This window comes from Carettochelys insculpta, chromosome 5 (assembly GCF_033958435.1).
Source record: "Carettochelys insculpta isolate YL-2023 chromosome 5, ASM3395843v1, whole genome shotgun sequence".
Taxonomy (NCBI): domain Eukaryota; kingdom Metazoa; phylum Chordata; order Testudines; family Carettochelyidae; genus Carettochelys; species Carettochelys insculpta.
This window is the reverse complement of record NC_134141.1, coordinates 8,389,128-8,410,607: the sequence shown is the minus strand read 5'-3', so window position 1 is coordinate 8,410,607 and position 21,480 is coordinate 8,389,128. Positions and strand designations below refer to the sequence as shown.

The following is a 21,480-nucleotide window of genomic DNA, read 5'->3' as shown; positions in this document are numbered from 1 at the left end:
CTCTGGCAACATGATGGCACACACACTCCCCTGCTGATAGCCTGAAGAACCTGCTATGAGGCAGTAACCCACAGTACTCCCCTGCACACCCAATCTCCTAGAAGCGAAAAAGTCAATTTGCACATGACAAATAAAATGCACTTACAATGAGCTTCTTTAATTGCACCACTGGTTCAGGTAAATGACACGTTAGCCATGTGAATGGCCGTTTGCAGATACAAATACCCGGTTGGCTTGTGTCATTGTGAGTATGCATGGAAGTGTGGTGCACACAGTTTCATGAACATTGCGTGTGCACATTTCCAGCTTCCTCTTCTGAAAATTTTCCGTTCAGAGGAATAAGGCAGTAGAAAAGTAGCCCAGAAGAGTTGGCCAAGAGCTTCCTGCTCAGAGGCTTACACTTACAACCAGGGACAAGACAAATTCCTTTAGGCAAGAGAAATGGGATATATGTAGGAAGGAGAGAGGAATTAGTCTTTCCGTACTGAATCAAAGACAGAAGCAAGTTGTAACTAACATCTGAAAAACCGAGCATCGACATACTCCAGAGACAACACAGAGAACTGACCACTATAAATAGGTGATGGGCTTAATAAATCAGTGTCTAATCTACATTGTATTCAATGGGAGTCTGCCCACTTGATCCAGTGAGCGTTCTCATCAGGACTTAACCTCAAAAGAACATAGCCAGTTCTTGTAATTCTCACCTTTACGGTAGCCGTCACAGAAGAGACGTTCCCATATTGAACATGCTTGCGGAGGTGATTACAGATGGCTCGAAGAGTGGGATGAACTTCCACACAAAATTTACATTTGTATCCAACGACTTTCCTCTCCTTAAATTTTGATACATCTTCCAAGTGACCGAATGTCTGTTGGAACACAGCAGCATAATCAGCAGAGATGCTGAAATTTGCTTCCAGAACTTAACCATAGAAAGAAGAGGCAAACGTACCCTGTGACAGCATGGGTTTTAAAGCCACATATATTCAGGCAACCACTTCCGTTTGTTCATATGGAAAACAAAAGGCCCACTCTCCTGGCCCTTTAAGAACAGAGGTACAGATTTTGCTAAGCCGCCTAAAGAACTTACATACACATCCATTAAGAAAGATGGATAGTACATGCTTAAACCCCTTTGGGTGCTTTGCAAAAATCTCATCTCAAGATTTCACTTGACCCACATTAATGCCTTTAAAATATGAAGGGAAAATATTTCCACACTCTGAACTCTGAATTTCTGCCTAGTTTTATTAATTTTTAATTACATGGCAAATCATGCCATTGGGTAGCTAATATAAACGGGGAATCACACCGGCACAATGGTAAATAGTAATTCCAGATTTACATAAGCAAAATGGCATCAAATTTGGTCCAAAATTCATACAGAACCTGACCCAAAACCTGAAGCCGCTAGAAAAACACTCCTGGACATTTATGAGGCTTTTTGTCAGGTATATTACCCTTATCATACTGACACTGTGCCTTATTCAGTGGACCCTTCCTGAGAAGGGCATTTGTGTTACACGTGATCACAACCGTAAAGGCAAAGGAAGAGGGACTGGGAAAGAGACAGAGACCAACAGCCTTGCGATAAAAAGTCACGTAATTAAGTGCCAGATAAGGAGGCTAATCATATAGGAGGAAACAGAAATCTCCTTAAGAAGCTCTAGAAAGAGATACAGAATGGGGTGGAGGGAGAGGTAATCAAGCTAGAGGATTTAACTGATTTACAGATCTCATTTGGCACACTAAGTCATTAGGTCTCTTGCAGCTGTTTGAATGTCAAAGAGCACATGCAGGTGGACAGTAAGAAGCATCAGCCCCAGGGAAGGGAGGGGGCAGCTGGTGTTGAGAGAACACACACACTCTCTTACCCTTTCTTGTTTGAAATCTGCAAAAGCCCCATCTGCATATTTCTGCTTGCTCAAAAGCTGTTTCCTCCTCTCTTGACGTTTGGCACGCTTCTGGAATTCTTCGTTGTGACTGCTCAAGTGCGAGGCCAACTCTGCCATGCTCTGCAGTTTGCTGTCGCAGTGCTTGCACTGGTAGGCAGAGTTCTGAGAGCGGGTGCCGCATCCCAGGATGGTGAAGTCCCTCTTCAGATCCTTGCTGTGGTGCTCTGTGTAATGCATACACAGCAGCTCGGCTGTGCTGAAGGACAGCTTGAAACATTTGATACACCGGAACGGAAGCCACTCCATCTCCTGCGCCTCTGTCTCCGCCTCAGGCTTTTCAAAATCGTTTCTCTCCTCTCCGAGAGTCTGCTTTTCATGCTCATCGGCATACACGGCCGTGAAGTAACCCCCCAGCTTGCTTGCATGCTGCTTCTTCGGGAAGACGCCCGGGTGGCGCTTCATGTAATGCGACACAATGCCTTTTTTGCTGAAGGACTGGAAGGAACAAAGCGAGCACTTTTTCTTCTCCACCGCTCTCCTCAGCTCCTCGCTCAGCTGAGGAGACGTGTCTTTGGGAGGAGAGGGAATGATCACTTTACTGGGTTTGTCACTTACCGTCCTGGAGGCCGCTAAGCAATGCGTGTAGTAAGCGTCAATGTCGTGCCGTTTCTGGTAGTGTGCTGCGAGCCCTTTGCGGATGGGGTTGGTGTAGGAGCACAAAGCACATTTGAAGAGGTTGTTCTTGCCTTCCGGCTGTGCCCGGACATTGTTGTGTTTGATGCGGTAGTGCCTGGCTATCCCTTTCCGGGTGGAGCAGAAATACTTGCACAGTTGGCAGCGGAACACCGTGTGGGACACCAGGTGAGATGTGGAGAAATGGGAAGCTGGCAGGGAGATTTCCCCTACCTCCTCGGCAGCAATTTCCGGAGACGCCTTTATTTCAGGGGCGCTCTCCAGCTCCACGGACGCAGACACCTTCGGGGGCGACTGTGCGAACACATCAAATTCCGGTTGGTTGTGGTATTTTTCATAGTGAATTTTAAGCTTTTCCAGAGTGCCATGGGTATAAGGGCATAACTTGCACCGGTAAGCACCATACCCTTGCTTGAAAATCCTACTCGTTTCTTCCACTTCATTCTGGGCCATGTCATTCGACTGCTCCACATCGTGCACAAAATCCTCAGCAGTGACCTTGATGGACGGGTGCCGTTTCTGGTAGTGTGTAAGGACGCCGTGGATACGTGTGTTGATGTACGGACAATGCCTGCACTTGTACACAGCTCCTGGGTTAATGTCTATATCCTGTGCAAAATCTGCAGCTTTCACTTTCATGCCAGGATGTTTCTTGCCATAATGCGTCAGGAGGCCATGCAAGTTATTGTATTCAGACTGGCACACCGTGCATTGGTATGGTGTGGAGGAGATGGCAGGATTGGCAGAGGCTAGCTGGACATTTTTTTCCAGGGGGAGGCTGGCGTCTTCTGCACATTCCACATCCTGTTCCATCTGTGGAGTAGTCATCTGGTCTTCAGAAGTAACCCTTGTCCCACCTTCATCAGAGGGAGGGCCAGCTTTCTCAGCAGCATCTTTCTCCTTGATGATATCCAGCAAGACAGATTCATCCCCATTCATGGCCCATGGATGAAAAGCCTGATAGTGATTAGTAATATCCCAAATGGAAGATGCCTCAAAAATGCAGTCTCTGCATCTATAGGTTTTTGCCTCATTCGGCATCATTAGTGCTGGAGGGGAAGGATCTGGACCTGCCCAGAGTTTAGTGGCCATGTACGTATAATCAACATAATGCTCGGGATGTCTCCTTTGGTAATGCACGAGTAAACCGCTAGGCTCTGTATGGGAATAAATACACCATTCACAGTGATAACCAGCTTCTATTAAGCCATCCAAAAATGCCCACCGTAAAATGGATGTAACTGTGGCCTTCAGGCTGGGATGGTCTTTCTTAATATGCTTCCTCAGGGCATAAAAGTAAGGCGATGTGTAAGAACACTGCCTGCATTTGAGAGCTCTTAGTTTAGTCTTGTCACGCTCTGCATTGGAAGCGGGGGCATTCAGGCTACCAGACAATTTTTTCTGGCTGCGATCGCAGAGGCTCCTAATTGTGGCCGTGTGCTGTCTAATCACATCTGCGTTGGCTTTGAAGTCACGGTGCTTCTTCTGGTAATGAATGAGCACACCTTTCACCGTCCGATTCCCGTAATCGCAGTGCTGGCAGAAGAACATTTCATTTTCCAGGGGAGCTGAGGAGCTCTCGGAGCTGCCCCGGTTCAGCTGTTGCATAGACACGGGTGGCCTTGGAATGCCATGAGGCATCTCACCACTCCTCATCATCGCCGCTGTGGGGGGAGTCTGCCTAATGTACTTTGCAGTGACCTTTATTTCGGGGTGCCTCTTCTGGTAATGGACGAGGACTCCCACCACTGAGCGGTTACTGTATGAACAGTGCTTGCAGTAATAGAGCTCAGTGGTGAGGTCTGGGGGTGGTGGTGGGGGAGGTGGTGGTTGCGAAGTCATGTTGGGCAGCTTTGGGGAGATGGGAGTTCCCAGCTCATAGGAGAGTTGAGCCAGGGCAGAACCCCTGTCGACAGACACCACCCGCATAGTCTTCTGAATCCTGAAATAGGAGGCCTTTTCTTCGGGGTGTTTTTTCTGGTAATGCACCAGAACCGAATGCATGTTAGGGCTTGCAAATGAACACACGTCACAGTCATACACCACAACACTGTTTACCGAAGGCTCTTTCTGATTTTCACATTCGGGGCTAAAGCTCTTTGAAGCATTTTTGTTAAAGGTGGCAGGCACACCAGTCCCGCGAGCCACCGGCGTGGATGTCGCCATGGTCTTGGGAGCTGAATTCAAGATCTCCCTCAGGGTCTGCGATTCTGCATTTAACCCTTCTTGCTGCTCAACGACGTAGCTTGAAAATATCATTGCGTTGTTGATTTTAACGGTTGGGTGCATTCTTTGGTAGTGCGGCATCAAGCTTCTAACATTTGGGCTTGTGTAAGAGCAGAAGCGGCAGCGGTAAATCAGATCAGAATGATCAAAGTTGAGTACATTCATAGCTTCAGGATGGTGCTCACCATAATGCTGCTGCAGGTCTTCGAAGTTGGTGTAGTCAATGTAACATTCCAGGCATCTGTACACTGCACTGTGATCGTTAGGGTCCAAGATGTACCTAAAACTGAACTTAATATAAGGGTGCATCCGTTGGTAGTGAGTGCTAACGCTCCTGGCAGATTTGTTGCTGAAGTCACAGTGCTTGCAATAATAAAGCCGCCCAGAATCACTGAAGTCCGCATTTTCACTGTTTTGATCAGAGCCATACATACTCGACTGGCTACCCAGAAGGGATGCATTAGGCCCTTGATGATCCTTCATGTTGACAGAAGAGCAATAATAATCTTCCTCATCTTCAGATAATGTTAGCTCAATTTCTGCCCCATTGGTGGAATTATAATCATGTGGCATGTTCCTGAAATTAGCCTCCTTCTGAGAATCAATATCTCTTCCCCACATTTGCTCGGGTGCAAAGGAACTAGACACTTCCATTAATGGCTCTGTTTGTTCTTCTTCCTTGTCCAATTCCACTTCTATCTCTACTTCATTATCTTCCTCCTCCTCTTCATCATCCTCTACATTAATCACTGCATCTTCTTGTTGCTTGTTCTGGTTGATTTTGCTCTGTAGGTTGCTCGCTATTTCATCAATTCTAGTTCTCTTCTTCACAGGCGACAGGTCTAGGGGAAACTCATTTGTCAGTTTTCGAGAAGACTTAGCTACAAAGTTATTTTTAGAGGACAACCCAAGAATTGAGGTCTGGCTTTTCTTCACAGTGCTGGAAGCAGCTTGGGCATCCCCCTCACTCTCCTGGGGAGCACTGGATGGTGGTCCCTCGTATTTTGGCAAGTTATCACAAAAAGAATGTTTGTGTTGTTGATGCACTCGGAGACCTTTCAAAGTAGTTGTGGAGTAGTTGCACAGGGTACATTTATAGGGGTGTTGTGAGTGGGACTGTGGTGACGGCTGCTGTTGCTGCTGCTGCTGCACAGATTCCAGCTTTCCTCCCGACTTCCTGCCATTTATATTTGCACTTTCATAAGACACAGTGCTTTCATTCAAAGAGGAGGCAATGCTTTCACTCTGGGAATTCACGGTATCCCAATCAGATGTGGTACCGGTATGACATTGTTTATGAGCTCCAAGTTTTAACGAACTCTTACAAGTGAAAGGACATTCATCACACTTGTAGACAGCCGTCTTCCCAGAGAGGTGGATGTTCTCAATATGGCGGGAGATGCTTCGACGGTGCATAGTGAGGAAAGCGCAAAAAGGACACTGGAACCTGTTCATGTATCTTCTAAAGGGTATTCCCTTTGTTTCCAATAATTTGTTGCCATCTGATCCCATCAGCTGCTCTGCAGACATTCCTGAGGTCTGGTGATCCATGGAGTTCAAGCCATTCTCATTGTCCATTTCATTTAACTCTTCTTCAGAACTAGAATCGTTAAGCATACTATTTGTTTCCAGGTCAGCAGAAGAATTTGTCATGTCAGCCATTCCATAGCGGGATCTGTCAGACAAATTAACCATGCCAGAGTTGTGAGGTGACTTAGGCTTCATTTGAGGGTAAGACACAGAAGAAAACTTTGAAGATGTAGAAGAATTGGGTCTGATAAGGGAGTTATTCATAGAACCTCTGAAATTTGAAACATTAGCATTTGACAGCTCACGCCCTGTAGCATTCATGGAAATATAGTTGGAGTTTTGGGCGGGATTTGGCGCAGTTTTGTTCTGCACATCAGGCAAACCGGTTCCATCTTGTTGCTGTCTGAGGCTGGACAGTATTTTTACCATGCTACGATGCTTCTTCATCATGTGGTCACACCAGCGTTCCCTTCGAGGGGTCTGGTAGCTACACCATTCACAGCAGAAGTTGCCCCTGGACTTTGTTAAAGGCTTGACCATGGATTCCAAGATGCTACGCTCTACCACTTCCGCGGGCAGCTCCTTGCAGGAGTCCTGCACTGGTAAGGACGCTGAGGCAGACTCTGATATGGCAGCTGAGGCAGCAGGGGGAGTTGAACTCTCTTTTAGGTTATTTTTGTGATACATTTTCTGGTGCTTAATAATCCTGGCGCGCCTTGGTGATTTGTAGGTGCAGAACTGGCAAGAGAAAACCTTGCCAAAGCCCTCGTGCATCATGATGTTGTAATTTAAAGATCCCGTGGCAGCTGGCCCCACCGAGCTCCCTCCAGCTTGTGTGCCATGCACCTTTCGGGTATGTTCTATGAGAAGATTTTTGGATCTGAAGTAACGCACACAGAATTTGCACTGGAAAAACTTATTTGTTGGTTTAGGATTAGGGACCATGTGCTGGCTATAAAAACTCTGGCTATGGCTATAATAACTTCCGGTGCCCATCTGAGCTGCATTTTGCCCTGAAAGGGGGGGAAAAAAAAAGAAATAAATACATCCAATTTCTTTCTGACGTACCACTTCACGATATAATACAATGTTCAACAAAAATCAAATCAGTATTCCAAATATGTCTTGCAGGAGGTCTAAGCTGGATATGATGAAATCTATTTCACTAGGAGAAATAGATTGGAATGAAGCGTTGGAATGGATTACCTAGGGAAGTGGTAGAAACCTCTAGGGATGGAGATTCTAAGTCCTAGTTTGACAAAGCCTTGGCAGGGATGATTTAGTTGGGATTGGTCCAGCTTTTAGCAGGGGGTTGGGCTCAATGACCTCCCAAGATCTCTTCTAACCCTAGAATTCTATGATCGCTTTTACAATACTCTTCGGTAGCTGCTGCACAATTCTGATCTATGGGACATATATGGAATTTGTATTATTTCTAAAATAAAATTTCTTTATATAAAGACTCTGGCTTCAGCAGCTTGCAAGAAACCCCACTTCTAAAATTCCCGACGTCAAATAAAAAAGATAGGTAAATCCCCAACCCATGTCACAAGCCACATCAAAAGCAGTAATCAAGACTGATAAGGCACTAAACTAGACAACGCTCACTCTAATGTCACTAGCATAAAAGTATTGAAAATTACAAATTAAAATATGCCAAGACAGGCAGCAAGAAAGGGAGGTTTATGTTTACCTGCAATTTCATCTGCAATTGTAAATTCATCCTTTACAGAAGAAAATTCGACCTCTGTCTGGTTGCTAGCATTCATGGAGCCAGATCTTGGCTGGCTTGAACTTTCCTCAGAAACATCTGTTGGCTGCAAAAAAGCAGTGTGAACATCTTGAATGTGAGCTTTAAGGTCTTCATAGGATGGAGCTCGAAAATCACAGCCATCACACTGCAGCACCTCCATGGTCCTGGATAATATGTTTACATCAGGAAATTCTGAAAGAAAAGGAATGAGGAAGAGGCATTGGTTATAGAAACAGCAATCGATGAACCATGACTAATATACAAAACTAACCTTGTCAAGATAACATTGAGTGAGCCACAGGAATGTTACTGCTGCAGAAACAAGAAGTCAACTTTTGCTCAATATGTTGGAAGGCATCAAGGAAATGCAAATTAACCTAAAGTCCTACCTAAATAGTTCACCAGTTGCTGAGCTGCGTTCTATCAATGGATGTTGATTCAGTAGACCTTGCTTTCTTGGATTTCCTATACTCAGGTTCTTCCTGTAGGTCTACTATTACATTGAGAAGTTCTCCGAGGGCAGGTCTACATTAGACCTGAAAGTTGATCCTTGATATGCAATTCCAGCTATGACAGCTGCACAGCTGGAATCAACTTATCTAGCATCGACTTATCTGGCCTTCCTCACTGAGGGAGATCAACGGGAGCATCTTACCCATCAACCTCCCTTACTCCTTGCGATGAGGAGTACAGGGGTCGAGTGTTGAGTCGTGGCAGTTCAATGTCACACGTCCCCACCAGGCATGTGAACTCAAACCCCAAAAGATCTCCCGGTTAGTGCAGATGTAACCTAATATAAAAAGGAGAGAAGCAGGTGCGAGATGAAAAACTCCATTACTCCCAGCCATTCATGCATGGACATCTACTATTAGAAAGTAATACTTCTGCCTCTTTTCAACCAGCACTATCTTTCCTGTAGTCAACTACTGACTCTTTCACTGCTAAAGCCTCCACTGGAAATCTGCATTTTCAATTGGTGTCAACATCTAGTCAGTTTTGACCTTGATGGAAAAGAGACATTAAGGCAGTGAGAGAGCTGTATACACTGACATGTTAAACCCCCTCACAATTCCACTAAACACCCACATTCTTGGTTGCAATTCCCATGATTATGTCCACAGTTGCACCCTGTCTCTGGCGTCAGGTTTTTAATGGGGCAGAAGAAGGAAGAGGAAGGGCTTTCTGCTCTCATGTAATAAAAATATTGCACAGCACAATGGAAATATAAATAAAAAGATCACTCCCTCAAGCTTCAGGGCTTCATTGATTACTCACAAGCCTTAAATCCATATATAATGTAATAATCTGATCTTGGTAAAATCAAGTCCTGTGGTTTGGTACATGACCAGTTAATCCAGGGAGACATAATTCTGGGGAAGAACTTGCTCCTGGGATCAAAATGTATGGACTGTAGTCGAAAGAACATATAAACCTAGAAAAAAAAGTCAAAGGCAGAGAGGTCCTCCTACCTCCCAAGTTTTTCAGGCACAGTAGCAACTTAGTATCTTAATGAATGGCATACTTCTTCACATTTCCCACATGCTCACTGGACTACATTAACCTCTGAGTTCCAGAGGTCTGACAGAGGTACTGACAGCCAAAATAGTTTGAGGAAAATTCCATTCATTTGTTTCAAAATATAAAATTACTTCTAGAGAAAGATCAAAGTCCAATAATGTGTGTCCATGCAATAAAAGAGGGCATTGCATCAGGATTTTACTCACGAGAATGTTCCTCCTACAGCCTGCTAACAAACTTCTGGCAAGTCAAATTCTGGACAGACTGAGCACACAGAAACTCCAGATGTTTACCTACAACCCTTTGCACACACTTCATTTTGTCCCTTTTCTCCTTAGAACCCATGGAAAAAAAATCTGCACCAGCTTCTTTCCAGCTAACGAAGTGGCAATAATCAAGGTAGTCCAGTTTTTTTACGGGCAAGTACCAGTCCAAACTGTGTGGAAGAGGTTGCTATCTCTGCTCTGGATCAAATTACAGCAGTGACTAAAGCCCCACCCCATGTCTCCTTTAGCACAGTCCATTAGACCTGCAAACAATTTTCTTCCATGGAGCAGACGACTCCTGCATTTAGAGCACTTCACAGAAAAGCAGATCATCCAGTTTTCAACTGCCCATCCCCCAAAGCTTAGTCCTTTCATCTCAGCCAAACAAGCCACAGCTCTGCTGAATGTGTTTATCACACTTTCAAGAGATATGAGCTTCTGCGTCACTGAAGCTTTAAGACTCACTAAGCTGCCCTAGTCCTCTGAGCTTTAGAAGCAGCCATTTTAGCTCAGACAACTCATGCACTCAGACAGAGAGGCTCATAGCTCCTGGCTTGTGCACAACATGGCCTCACTTATCTGAGCTTCATCTCAAGCACAGGAGATATTTTCCCTTTTGTGAGGATGATGCTATGGGAAAAAAGGCAGGATCACAAGAACACTACTTGCCTTCTTATAATCTACCCTTTTCAACAGAGAATAAGCTATTCCCAGGCACTGTCAAAAACAGCACCTTTTCTCCCTAACAGATCATTTGCAAAGATCTCTGAAGGCTCTTTTATCCCATGAATGATAAATGCATTGATTAGCTCCAGCACAACACTATTACAGAAGCAAGACACTTGTCCAAACTGTCCTACAGAGTGAAGCAGCACACAGCATGTCTTCTTAAACAGCAGGAGGGGTGTGGGGGGCGGGGGAGGAACCCTCCAGAATGCCTCAGCCTCTTGGGATTTGTCCTTGTATGCGCAGAAGACATGCCATTTGACTCTGCTTGCCAGATTCCAAAGTCTAATGACCTTTGTTAATCACCAGCCAGCCTGTCTGCATCAGCAAACTTTGTCAGCAGACACACCCTTCAACACAAAGGCTGTGGCTATTAAAAGAGGTTCTCTGAAAGCTCCATTGTGTGGAAGAGAGGAAAAACAAAAATCTCTTTCCGTAAAAACTTCACTTGCTTTAGAAAGACCCTCACAAAAGGCTGGCTCACTGTGTGTCTTTCGGGAACTTCTGTACTGGTTTACAACATAAAAACCTGAAGGAAGAAAAATTGAGGATCTGAACGAGATAGATGTAATAGCTTTAGCAATGCAGAGTTAGAGCATCTCTATTCTACATAGTAACATAGGTACCGTTCTTTAATATTCTGGCACCTTCTGAGGTTATTCTCAAAAATGCTACCTGTTGCCTAGATAAATTCAAACCAACAATGTTCTTGCTCAGCCATAAAGACGAAAAAGCTCGGAGATCAGTAAAAACTACTGGACTTTTTAAGTATGAAAGAACCTTTCCAATGGGTTCTAGCTTTAATATCTCTAAGGCCGCTCCCATAATAGCGACACTGAGTCATAGAAGAGACTAGTCCCCCCAATAACTGGAAGAAACAAACATCTGCAGGTACAGCCGAATGGCCTTCAACTTGATGTTGTCACCAAGCACGTACTGGAATCAGAGGCAGATGGGTTAGTATTTACACGTTTCTCTTTAAAATTCAAGCACTGCATGTGGGGGATAAAAACAGAAGTTTGGAATAAACTTTCCGAAGAAATTGAAATGTGATGCATTCTGGGTTCCCCCTCCCCCCACCTTGTTGGCAAGAAATATGTAAGAGCTGTGCTGATGTTAAGACTGTCAAGATATGCATCAAATAAAGGAAACAAAGCAAGATTTGCAAAATTGTCCACCCTGATCAGGCAACAAGGGTAACACTTTCTGTAGGTACACATATAGTAACATTGCCTCCCACATTCCATTAAAAAACAAAACAAACAAACAAAAAAAACCCTCACTGTTTTATTTCCAGATACTGTAACAGCAAGATTTAGTTTGTTTTTGTTAACAAATATGCAAAAAACAAAAGCAGAATGGAAGCTTCTGCACTACCAAAGCAAAGTTTTAAACAAACAAACCAGCCAAAGACAAGACAGAACGACCCCAATAACAACAAAACACAGCTACCTTTCTGTTAGTACCCAAATAACAAATCGTTCAAGGAATTCATATATGAAGACATCTAAAACAGGATCCTAAAGCTTGGCAACAACTCAGCTTCAGTAGAAATAGTTTTGTGGGGTTTGTTTTTTTTAAGTGTGTGGTTTTGGTGCTTCAAGATACAAAATTAACTGAGAAGCTTGACATATTGACCTCAGCACTGAGCTTCTAGGGTTGACTACCCATCTGTTGTGTTTTGAGATGGACTCACCGGCACTTCTACAAGTTAAGAATATGTATATGAACAACCACAACTGAAACGGTCATGCAGAGCACAGAACATCTAGCTCAATTGTAGTATCACAGTTATCTGAGTTCCCCAACAGTTGGAAGATCAGAAGCTTCTTCAGACCTAGCAAACTGAAAGCAAACAGTTTTCGTTTTGTTCACTTTGTTATTTATTGCTGAGGCAAAGTTGATCCAGAGCCACCTTAGATTTCTACAATTTATTACAGATGCACTGCTGCAAAGCCTGCTACAACTTGACAAAATTCCCATGGAAACTCACTGTGTTTAGTCGAAACAGATCAGCATGATGAACAAAGGGTTTTAGTAGAGATTGCATTTCTGTGTTCGAGCAAAGTTCTCCTTTAACAGGGTGCAACAGGCCTCAGCATTGGTTTTTGGTTTTTTTTTGTTTTGTTTTGTTTTGGGTCTGTTGGAGCCTAACCTCCCAGAAATAAACCATGAAACGCTACAGCAATGTGATTCACCAGCACCTAATTATAGACATTACAAAATCTTCAAGAAATAGAACCTGAAATCTCATGAGTAACACCATAAGGTATGAGTTTTTTCCTGACACAGAAATCTAGATTTTAAAAGATCCCAGTAGTTACAGCTGCAGAAACTTCTACTATCGATTAGATTGCTAATGGAGTGCCATGCATGTGTGGCTTCTGATCTGATTTTCTTAAGTTGATTTTTTTAAATATCTGCATTTAACTGTCCAAGACACCAAGATTAAGTGACCAGTTGAATAAAATGAATGGCCTTTTCTATAAATAGAAAAGCTGACATGTTTGGGAAATGGAAGCCTGAATGGAAATGGAAGCCCAGTGCTATAAAAAAGGGTGTGTTTTATGATTAATATTATTCACAAAACAGAAATAACAAGGAAATGAAAGGCCAAATGTGTGCAGTCTGTGGTACCCATGCAATGTCACTTGAGTCACAGAACTACAGAATCCTAAGACTAGAAGGGACCTCAGGAGATCATCTAGCCCAGCCCCCTGCCTAAAGCAGGATCAACCCCAACTAAATCATCCCAGCCATGACTATGTCAACCTGAGACTTAAAAATCTCTAGCAATGGAGATTCCACCACCTCTCTCGGTAATGCATTCCAGTGCTTCACCACCCTCCTGGTGAAATAGTTTTTCCTAATATCCAGCCTACACCTCTCCCTCTGTCACTTCAGATCATTACTCCTTGTTCTGCCATTTGTCACTATTGAAAACAGTCTCTCTCCACCCTCTTTAGAACCCTCTTTCAGGAATTTGAAGGCTGCTATCAAATCACTCATTATTCTTCTCTTCTGCAAACTAAATAAGCCCAAACCTCCCATCCTCTCCCCACAGGTCATGTGCTGCAGCCCCTTAAACATTTTCATTGCCCTCCACTGAACCCTCTCCAATGCGTCCACATCCTTTCTACACCGGGGGGCCCAGAACTGGATGCAATACACCAGATATGGCCTCATCAGTGCCGAGTAGAGGGGAATAACAACTTCTCTGGATCTGCTGGAAATGCTTCTCCTAATGCACGCCAATATGCCATTAGCCTTCTTGGCTACAAGAGCACAATGTTGACTCATATCCAGCCTCCTATCCACTGTAATCCCCAGGTCCTTTTCTGCTGCACTACTACTTAGCCACTCGGTCCCCAGTCTGTAATAGTGCTTGGGATTCTTCCATCCCAGTTGCAGGACTCTGCATTTCTCCTTGTTTAACATCATCAAATTTCTTTTGGCTCAATCCTCCAATTTGTCTAGGTCACTCTGGACCCTATCCCTACTCTCCAATGTCTCAATCTGACACCCTAGCTTAGTGTCATCTGCAAATTTGCTGAGAGTGCAATCCATCCCCTCATCCAGGTCATTAACAAAGATAACAAGAAGTCCTGTGGTACCTCATAGACGAACAGATATTTTGGAGCATAAGCTTTCATGGGAAAAGACCCGCTTCATCAGATGCCTGAGTGGGCAGGGGGGAGGAGGTCCCAGAGGAGGATTTAAAGAAGGGGTCCAACTAAAGGGGAGGGCCAGAGCTGACAAGGTCTATTCAGTCAGGGTGGAAATGGCCCATTATTGGCAGTTAGCGTGAAGTAGTGAACATCAAGAGAGAAGAAAACAGAGGAGAAAATGAATTTGCAAATCTGACTCCATCAACCAAGGACTGAGCAGAGCCTGGGAGTGGTTGGCCCCTTACAAAAGCAGTTTTTCTGCTGATAATGGGCCACATCCCCCCATGATTGAAATGGCTTGTTTTCTCCTCTCTTGATGTTCCCTACTCCACACTAACTACCGATAACAAGCCATTTCCACCCTGACTGGATAGACCATGTCATCTCTGGCCCTCCCCTTTACTTAGGCACCCTCTTTAAATCTTCCTCTGAAAACCCTCTCCCCCCATTCCCATGCATCTGATGAAACAGGTCTTTGCCCAAGAGAGCTTATGCTCCAAAATATCTGTTCGTCTATAAGGTGCCACAGGACTTCTTGTTTTTGAAGATACAGACTGACACAGCTACCTCCCTGACATTAATAAAGATGTTGAACAGTACTGGGCCTACAACCGATCCTTGGGGCACTCCACTTGAAATGGACCACCAACCAGACATTGAGCTGTTGACCACTATCCGTTGGGCCCATCCATCAAGCCAGCTTTCTATCCATCTTACAGTCCATGTATCCAATCCATACGTTCTTAACATATGGGCAAGAATATTGTGGAAGTCTGTATCAAAAGCTTTGCTAAAGTCAAGGTATAGCACATCCATTGACTGCCCCATGTTCACAGACCCAGTTACCTCATCATAGAAGCTAATCAGATTGGTCAGGCATGACTTGCCCTTAGTGAATTCATGCTGACTACTCACGATCACTCTCCCCTCTTTCAAGTGCTGCAAAATGGATTCCTTGAGGATCTCCTCCATGATTTTTCCGTGGGGTGAGGTAAGGCTGACTGGTCTATGGTTCCCTGCATTGTCCTTCTTTCCATTTTTAAACATGGGTACCACATTTGCCTTTTTCCAGTCATCCAGGACCTCTCCCGATCTCCATGAGTTTCCAAAGATATTAGCCAAAAGTTCTGCAATGATATCTGCCAATTCCCTCGGTATCCTTGGATGCATTAAATCTGGACCCATGGATTTGTGCACGTCTAGCTTTTCTAAATAGCTCTTAACCCGTTCTTTCCACACTGACAGTTGTCCACCTCCTTCCCATAATGCATTGCCTAATGCCACAGTTGTGGAGCTGACTATCTGTGGAGACTGAAGCAAAAAAAGCATTGAGTACACTTCAGTCTTTCCCACATCATCTGTCACCAGGTTACCTCCCTCATCCAGTAACAGCCCCATACCCTGTCCTAGCAAGAAGTTCAGAAAGATGCAGATGTGTCACAAAATGAAGGTTTTGGGAAAATGAACTATTGTGATCAGAAATGTCCTTGCACCAGCAATAATAAAATCAATCTGAATAGCAGCAATAAAAGACTTAGAGCATGTCTTTAGTACTCAGAAGATCGACCCAGTCATCCAGGGTTTGATTTCATGCACCTGGCAGAGACATGAAAAATAGAACTATCTAAGGTTGACAGTTGACTTTTGTACTCCTCAATATCATGAGGAGTAAGGGAGGTTGACAGGAGAGTCTCTCCCAGTGGCCACCCTCTGTGAAGACAGCCAGCTAAGCTGACTGAAGATAAGTCTATTCTGGCTACACATTCACCACAGCTAGAACTGCATATCTACAATCAACTTACCTGCCTAGTGTAGACTTGCTAGTGTCTGCATATACGTTGTAGACAATACTATGAATATGGCATGAGATTCACAAAGTGAAGCGCACAGAGTAAAGGGGTTCTCACACTTCATTGCACTGTGATTCCCCCCCCCTTCTGACTACAAAAATTACTATACTACCCCCTGCCCTGGGGCAGACGGAACAAAAGTCTGAGCTTGCCCAAGTCCCACTGCCTTAAGGGAGAGTGTGTGTGTGTAGGGAGGGTGGTATACAAAACAAAGCATCAATGCCCTGGGATGGGTAGGGGAGCAAACACAAGCTGAGGACTTCAGTCCCAAGCAAGGAACCTGTAATTTGGGCCTTCCCACACAGGACTGAAGTCCTTGATGGGGGTCAGGTTTTGGCCTCAGCCCCAGGGACCCAGCAAGTCTTAGGCTATGTCTACACTAGGCAAAGTAAGTCAACTGAAGATATGCAATTCTAGCAACAGCAACTGCATAGCTAAAAATTAACATATCTGTGCTCAACTTACTTGGCTGTCCTTACTGAGTAAGGTTGATGGGAGAGAGTTTCACCCATCGACCTCTCTTACTCCTCGTATACACAAGGAGTACATGGGGTCAGCTATGACCCTTGAGAGGTCGATTTCACACTGCCCTACCAGACACACACAATCAAATCCCTGAAGATCTACCTTGAGCGGGTCAATCTTCCGAGCTCGTCTAGGCATAGCCTAATCCATCCAAGGCAATCCCACAAAAATGGGGTTATGACTTTCTCACTGAGGTCCCAACCCACAGTTTGAGAACCACTGGTATATGCTGAAATTCTGATTGACTGTGGATGGAGTGCAAAAAATAAAAACAGGCACTATGAAACTCCACAAGAAGCAGGAAATGTATGTGAGCATAAACTAGAGAGATGATGGGGAAAAAGAGAGCTAAGTTCTGTTCTGGTTATTTGAGTCACATCTTGTATGTCAGTGGAGTTGCATCCGCTTATACCCATGCTTAATTTGGCCCTTTACAGTGTGTGAATCCATGTCACATGCAAATCATTTATAACGTTAGATAAGTGCAAAGCTAACAGAGTTTTCACGCTACTAGACAGCTTGCCAGACCTATTCTTGAAAGAGAGAATGATCCTAAGTGAGTAATGTATTTTTACAAGACAGAGGGAAATTGTTGGGAGTTGGGCCATAAGGTATGTAGACCTTTCTGTGAGCAAGAACTTAAATTCTCATAAAAGCTATGGGTGTTTTCTTCCTGAGACCATGACACTCACACATACAAGTCACTATGGTCAGAACAACAGAGAAAGTGCTACTGTTCTCCAGACCATGTTTTTAAGCCTTAAGTTTAAGGCAAGAAGGATGGGTTTCAGCTACTGCAGGATAACTGACAGTTTAAAATCCTAGTGGAAAGGATCCACTGTTATTTCTCCTGCACAGTACAGAGACCAGGTCAACAACATGCTCACACCTACAGTTCACTTTTCCTAGCTACCCTGCAGTAGAAACCAAAAGTGCTTTGTTACCATTTGGGTTTTACAGTGGGACAGCTAATAACCCTTAGTTATCCAATGGTCAGACTTTTCTTTTTTGGCCTGTGAAGACAAAGCTCAAAATGATCTAAAATAATTTTGACCTTAAGTTTCTTTAGAAAGAAAGCAAGGGGGAAATGTGAGTAGACTAGGTTGTGTTTACACAGATTACATGAATTCCAAGAGAACACAGGTGGTTTTATTAATTCAAACTGCCCTAACAGAGGCAGTTTTCATGGTAATAATTCAACTGATTGCTCACTTCAGGACTCCAAATATAGGAATGAGAAATCTGACTTTAAAAAAAAAAAAAACAGCTGAGGATGCTGTATGAATTCCTGGAGCATATTTCAAAATTAAAGACAGACCACAGATACGTTGCCACATCTTAATTAAAAAAACAAATTGAGAGTGTTTATTAAAAGCTACAATGATTGCTCCTGGAACATCTCTCAGCCTTCCTCTACTGAAGACCAGCTGTCCGACACTAAGTGAAAACTTCGGGCTTAGGCAACTGGACATAATATGATCAAACACAAGAAGACCGTGTACAAATTTCCCCAGATTAGATCCTTTGGCCTGTTAGGCCTTCCCAAAAGTTGCCATGTCAGTCGCCATGACTGTGTCATTCACAGGATAATAGAAGACCCTCAGAAGAATGCCTTGTAAAAGATAATTACCCTTACAATACCACAACCAGTCTGGGGACAGGGGTGCAAGAACATTTGTAGAGTACGGGTGCTGCCAGCCATTGGACCAAACTGTAAATCCTGCACATAACGGAAACCACTAGAAGCCAGCACCTACATCTGGAGCGGTGTATGACAAAAATTTAATCTGCCACAAAGAGGTGGATATAACGCCCTTTTTTGTCTCTAAAAATTTACGTCATTCCTTACCTGTATTATTAGCTAACTGTAACTAGGGGAAGGTGCTAGATGGGAGGACAAACTGTAGGTCAATAGAAACCCCCTAGGATCAATATGTAGAATACTTCCTAGAGCATGTGTTGCAAGAAGATCCAGCAGTTGCTTTACCCAGGAAGAGCAAAGGTAAATTGCCTAGCAGCTCATTTGGTTCCCTTAATTCTCCCAAATGAGCCCAAACAAGAGGGTGTGCTTCCTCTTCCCAGCAGGTGAATAAATAAAAGTACTAAATCCTCTTCCTGGAGAAAACCCTCCAGGGAAATAACTCTATCTATTAAGCCAGGTTTGAGATTCTAGTAAGTGCCTTTCAGAGGAAGATGCTATTAGGCAAAAACCACCTTCCAAGGGAAGCATTAAGCTAATACATTCTGTAAGAGCCCAAGAGGAAGGGGCCCTGACAGGAACAGGACAATGTAGAAAATTTAGAGGGCAAATGAGGTCAATTATTCTATTCAAATGTTCAATGCTCATGGAAAACTGACCCCCTCTGTAGCATCCCACTGACTCCTCAACTAGCCAAGACAACATTCTCTTGTAAGAGTCTGGTGCTATGGCCCAAACTGAATGGTCTTCCCACCTGGTGGGAAACTGAAAGGTTTTTTTTTTGTTTAAGAATAGCCAAGTTGGAGGGTCACTATAAAAACAAGCTTGCACCATGCAAACTTACAAGAGCACACACATAGTTAAGACCTAAGCTGCTGGAGAGAGTGCCCAAGAACACAGCAGCATGAGCCTGGGTTTTGTAGAACCAATAAAACTACTTGTGCCCTGCAAATAGTTTCGTCTAGCGGGTAATTGCACAATGTGTTACAAAGACTCTTCAGCATGGCAGAATTCCATGTTCCGAGTGATCCCTGCAAGAGACAGGCATAGATATTTCCTATCCCAGCCATCTGACCATTTGTCCCAGTCACAGTTATAAAGGTCTGAGTGCTTAAGGGCACATGGTTGATAAGCTGTGTGTATGCATTAGGAAAGTCTGATTTTAGTATCAAAGAAGCTTGATTTACACAGGCTCATGCTGTATGTAGACTTTGCACTCCACACTGAAGACACAACTCGACCCAGGTCAGGTATCTGCCAGATAAATAAAGACCCTTAAATACCAGAGGATTTCTGAATTGGGTGAGAGGGTTGGCAGGTGCGTGGGGGGCAGAGAGGGGGGAGAGTAGATGCAATGGGGAAAAGAAACAAAGTAGTACTGTGGCCAGCATACCAAAATAAATTCCATGGGGTTGTTTCTAACAAGTGCTATGCAGTGCCCAGTGGGGTACAAGTACTCCTAAGTGGATGAAGTTCAAAGCATGGGCTGAAACCAAGAAATACTCATGGATTAGTTCCTTGGAGAACATCGAGACTTAAATCTACTAACTCCTTTTTTCAAGAGCATGAACTGTGTTCCGTATGATCACAACTAAGTGAGGCCTCTGGAGTGGAGGGGGTGGTTTTCTTAATCAGTATTCCTAAGGCTCCAAGTGCCTGTAAAGATCTGTCATTTTATTACTCCTCGTTCATAAGAGTTGACATGTCTAGAAGGCTTCCAAGGAGGAAGAGAAAGGGTAGTTACTAAAAGGTTTTAACCTTGAAAGTTTCCAAATTGCAATTGCTAAAACCAAAGCATTACCAACCACCAGCCATATTCCAAGATGCCATTAAGTCCAGTTAAATTGGAAGCTGCTTAGCCAAGCCACTTAAGGGGCAGCCTATATGCTGTCTCATGTCATTTCACTGAGATTCAGCACCTGTGTCATATGCATAAGTAATATTATCAGTGGCTGAAGTTTCCCCCAGGAAGTCTGTAAAGATTAATATTTTTTGTTAAGCTTCTGGTCTTAAGCAGAAGCAGGGATTTCTCTACTCCTCACCACAACCTTAAGTACTATGCTCCTCACTGCTACTTTAATGTAATGCTTATTTCTGGGCATCCTAAAAAGTCATGAAATGCCACGTGCCTTGGACAGAGAAGGAATCTTCTTCCAACTGGCCAACAAATTTCCTTAGGTCGATGGAAACACACAGCAGAACAGTCTATAATGACAAGATGCAACATCATTTACCTACTGAGTTCTGGCCTAATACCAGCAAGGATCGCAGCATCAGGCAGGATCAGAGAGAACAGTTTAGCTGGTCTACTTCCCAGTGCATTATTTCAAAAGACAGTGTAGTTGACAAACTGCCAATAGCACATATCTGGACCAATACTCAGGTTACACAAAAGCCCTCTCAAGGCCACTCTGCTGCACCGAGCCAGAGGATGGAGGTTATCAACTGTCATCAAGTTTTACTATTGACCCTACTGATCACCAACGCTATTGACAATATTGAAGTAACATGAATAGGAACCTCTTCTGGCATCCAAGAGAGAGCTCTGCCTCTTGAGGGAGGGCTTTGTGGAAATCAAAGGCCCATCTCATGACCCCAGAGCCCTGATGTGGCTTCCAATTAATGCTGGAACATTCCACCAACTCTAAAGACAGTATTTGCAGGATCTCTTTGTGGTCTGCTAGAAGCTTCAACTTTTCAAGAGAAGGAAATCTGCATTAGAATGGAAGGGGCTGCTTCTAGCTCTTGCAGATAGGAAAAATTAAGTTCTGATGACACCAACCCTCATTTTCCATGAGAATCTTGCTGATTCATTCAGCTCATTTTCCTCCTCTGTTTCCAGTTGCTGAAAGGAGTGAACTCGCGCCATTTGTGTCAGCTGATATAGGAAGGCTACATGTAAAGTGTTTTCTAAAAGCCAGTAAGTTTTGGTTCAACTTTCGCAATTTGTACAACACACAGGCACCATATGTTGTCTAGACAGAACTAAATAAAATTTTCTCCTGGGCAAAAAATGTAATAAAATGCAAATAAAAATGAATAATTTTTAAAAATTACAGCATTGCCAGTAATCACTCACAACATTAGTGAACTGACAGAGGTTAATGGAACATCTCCAGCCAAGCCAG

At 43.8% G+C, this 21,480-nt stretch overlaps 1 protein-coding gene across 6 annotated transcripts in view; it reads right to left on the bottom strand.

Annotated features, from left to right (window-relative positions):
- Window positions 1-21,480, bottom strand: part of ZNF462 (zinc finger protein 462) — a 113,313-nt gene that overhangs the window by 56,831 nt on the left and 35,002 nt on the right. For 5 of the 6 annotated variants that reach the window (XM_074994627.1, XM_074994628.1, XM_074994630.1 and 2 more), the window contains 3 exons: window positions 8,041-8,292; window positions 1,878-7,360; window positions 708-872 (listed from right to left, as the gene is read on the bottom strand). In XM_074994627.1, coding sequence (XP_074850728.1) covers window positions 708-872; window positions 1,878-7,360; window positions 8,041-8,260 — 5,868 coding nt within the window. In that variant the 5' untranslated portion in view covers window positions 8,261-8,292. Of the gene's footprint in view, window positions 1-707; window positions 873-1,877; window positions 7,361-8,040; window positions 8,293-8,755; window positions 9,222-21,480 lie in introns of those variants that run through there. The other variant, XM_074994626.1, reaches the window with a different exon arrangement.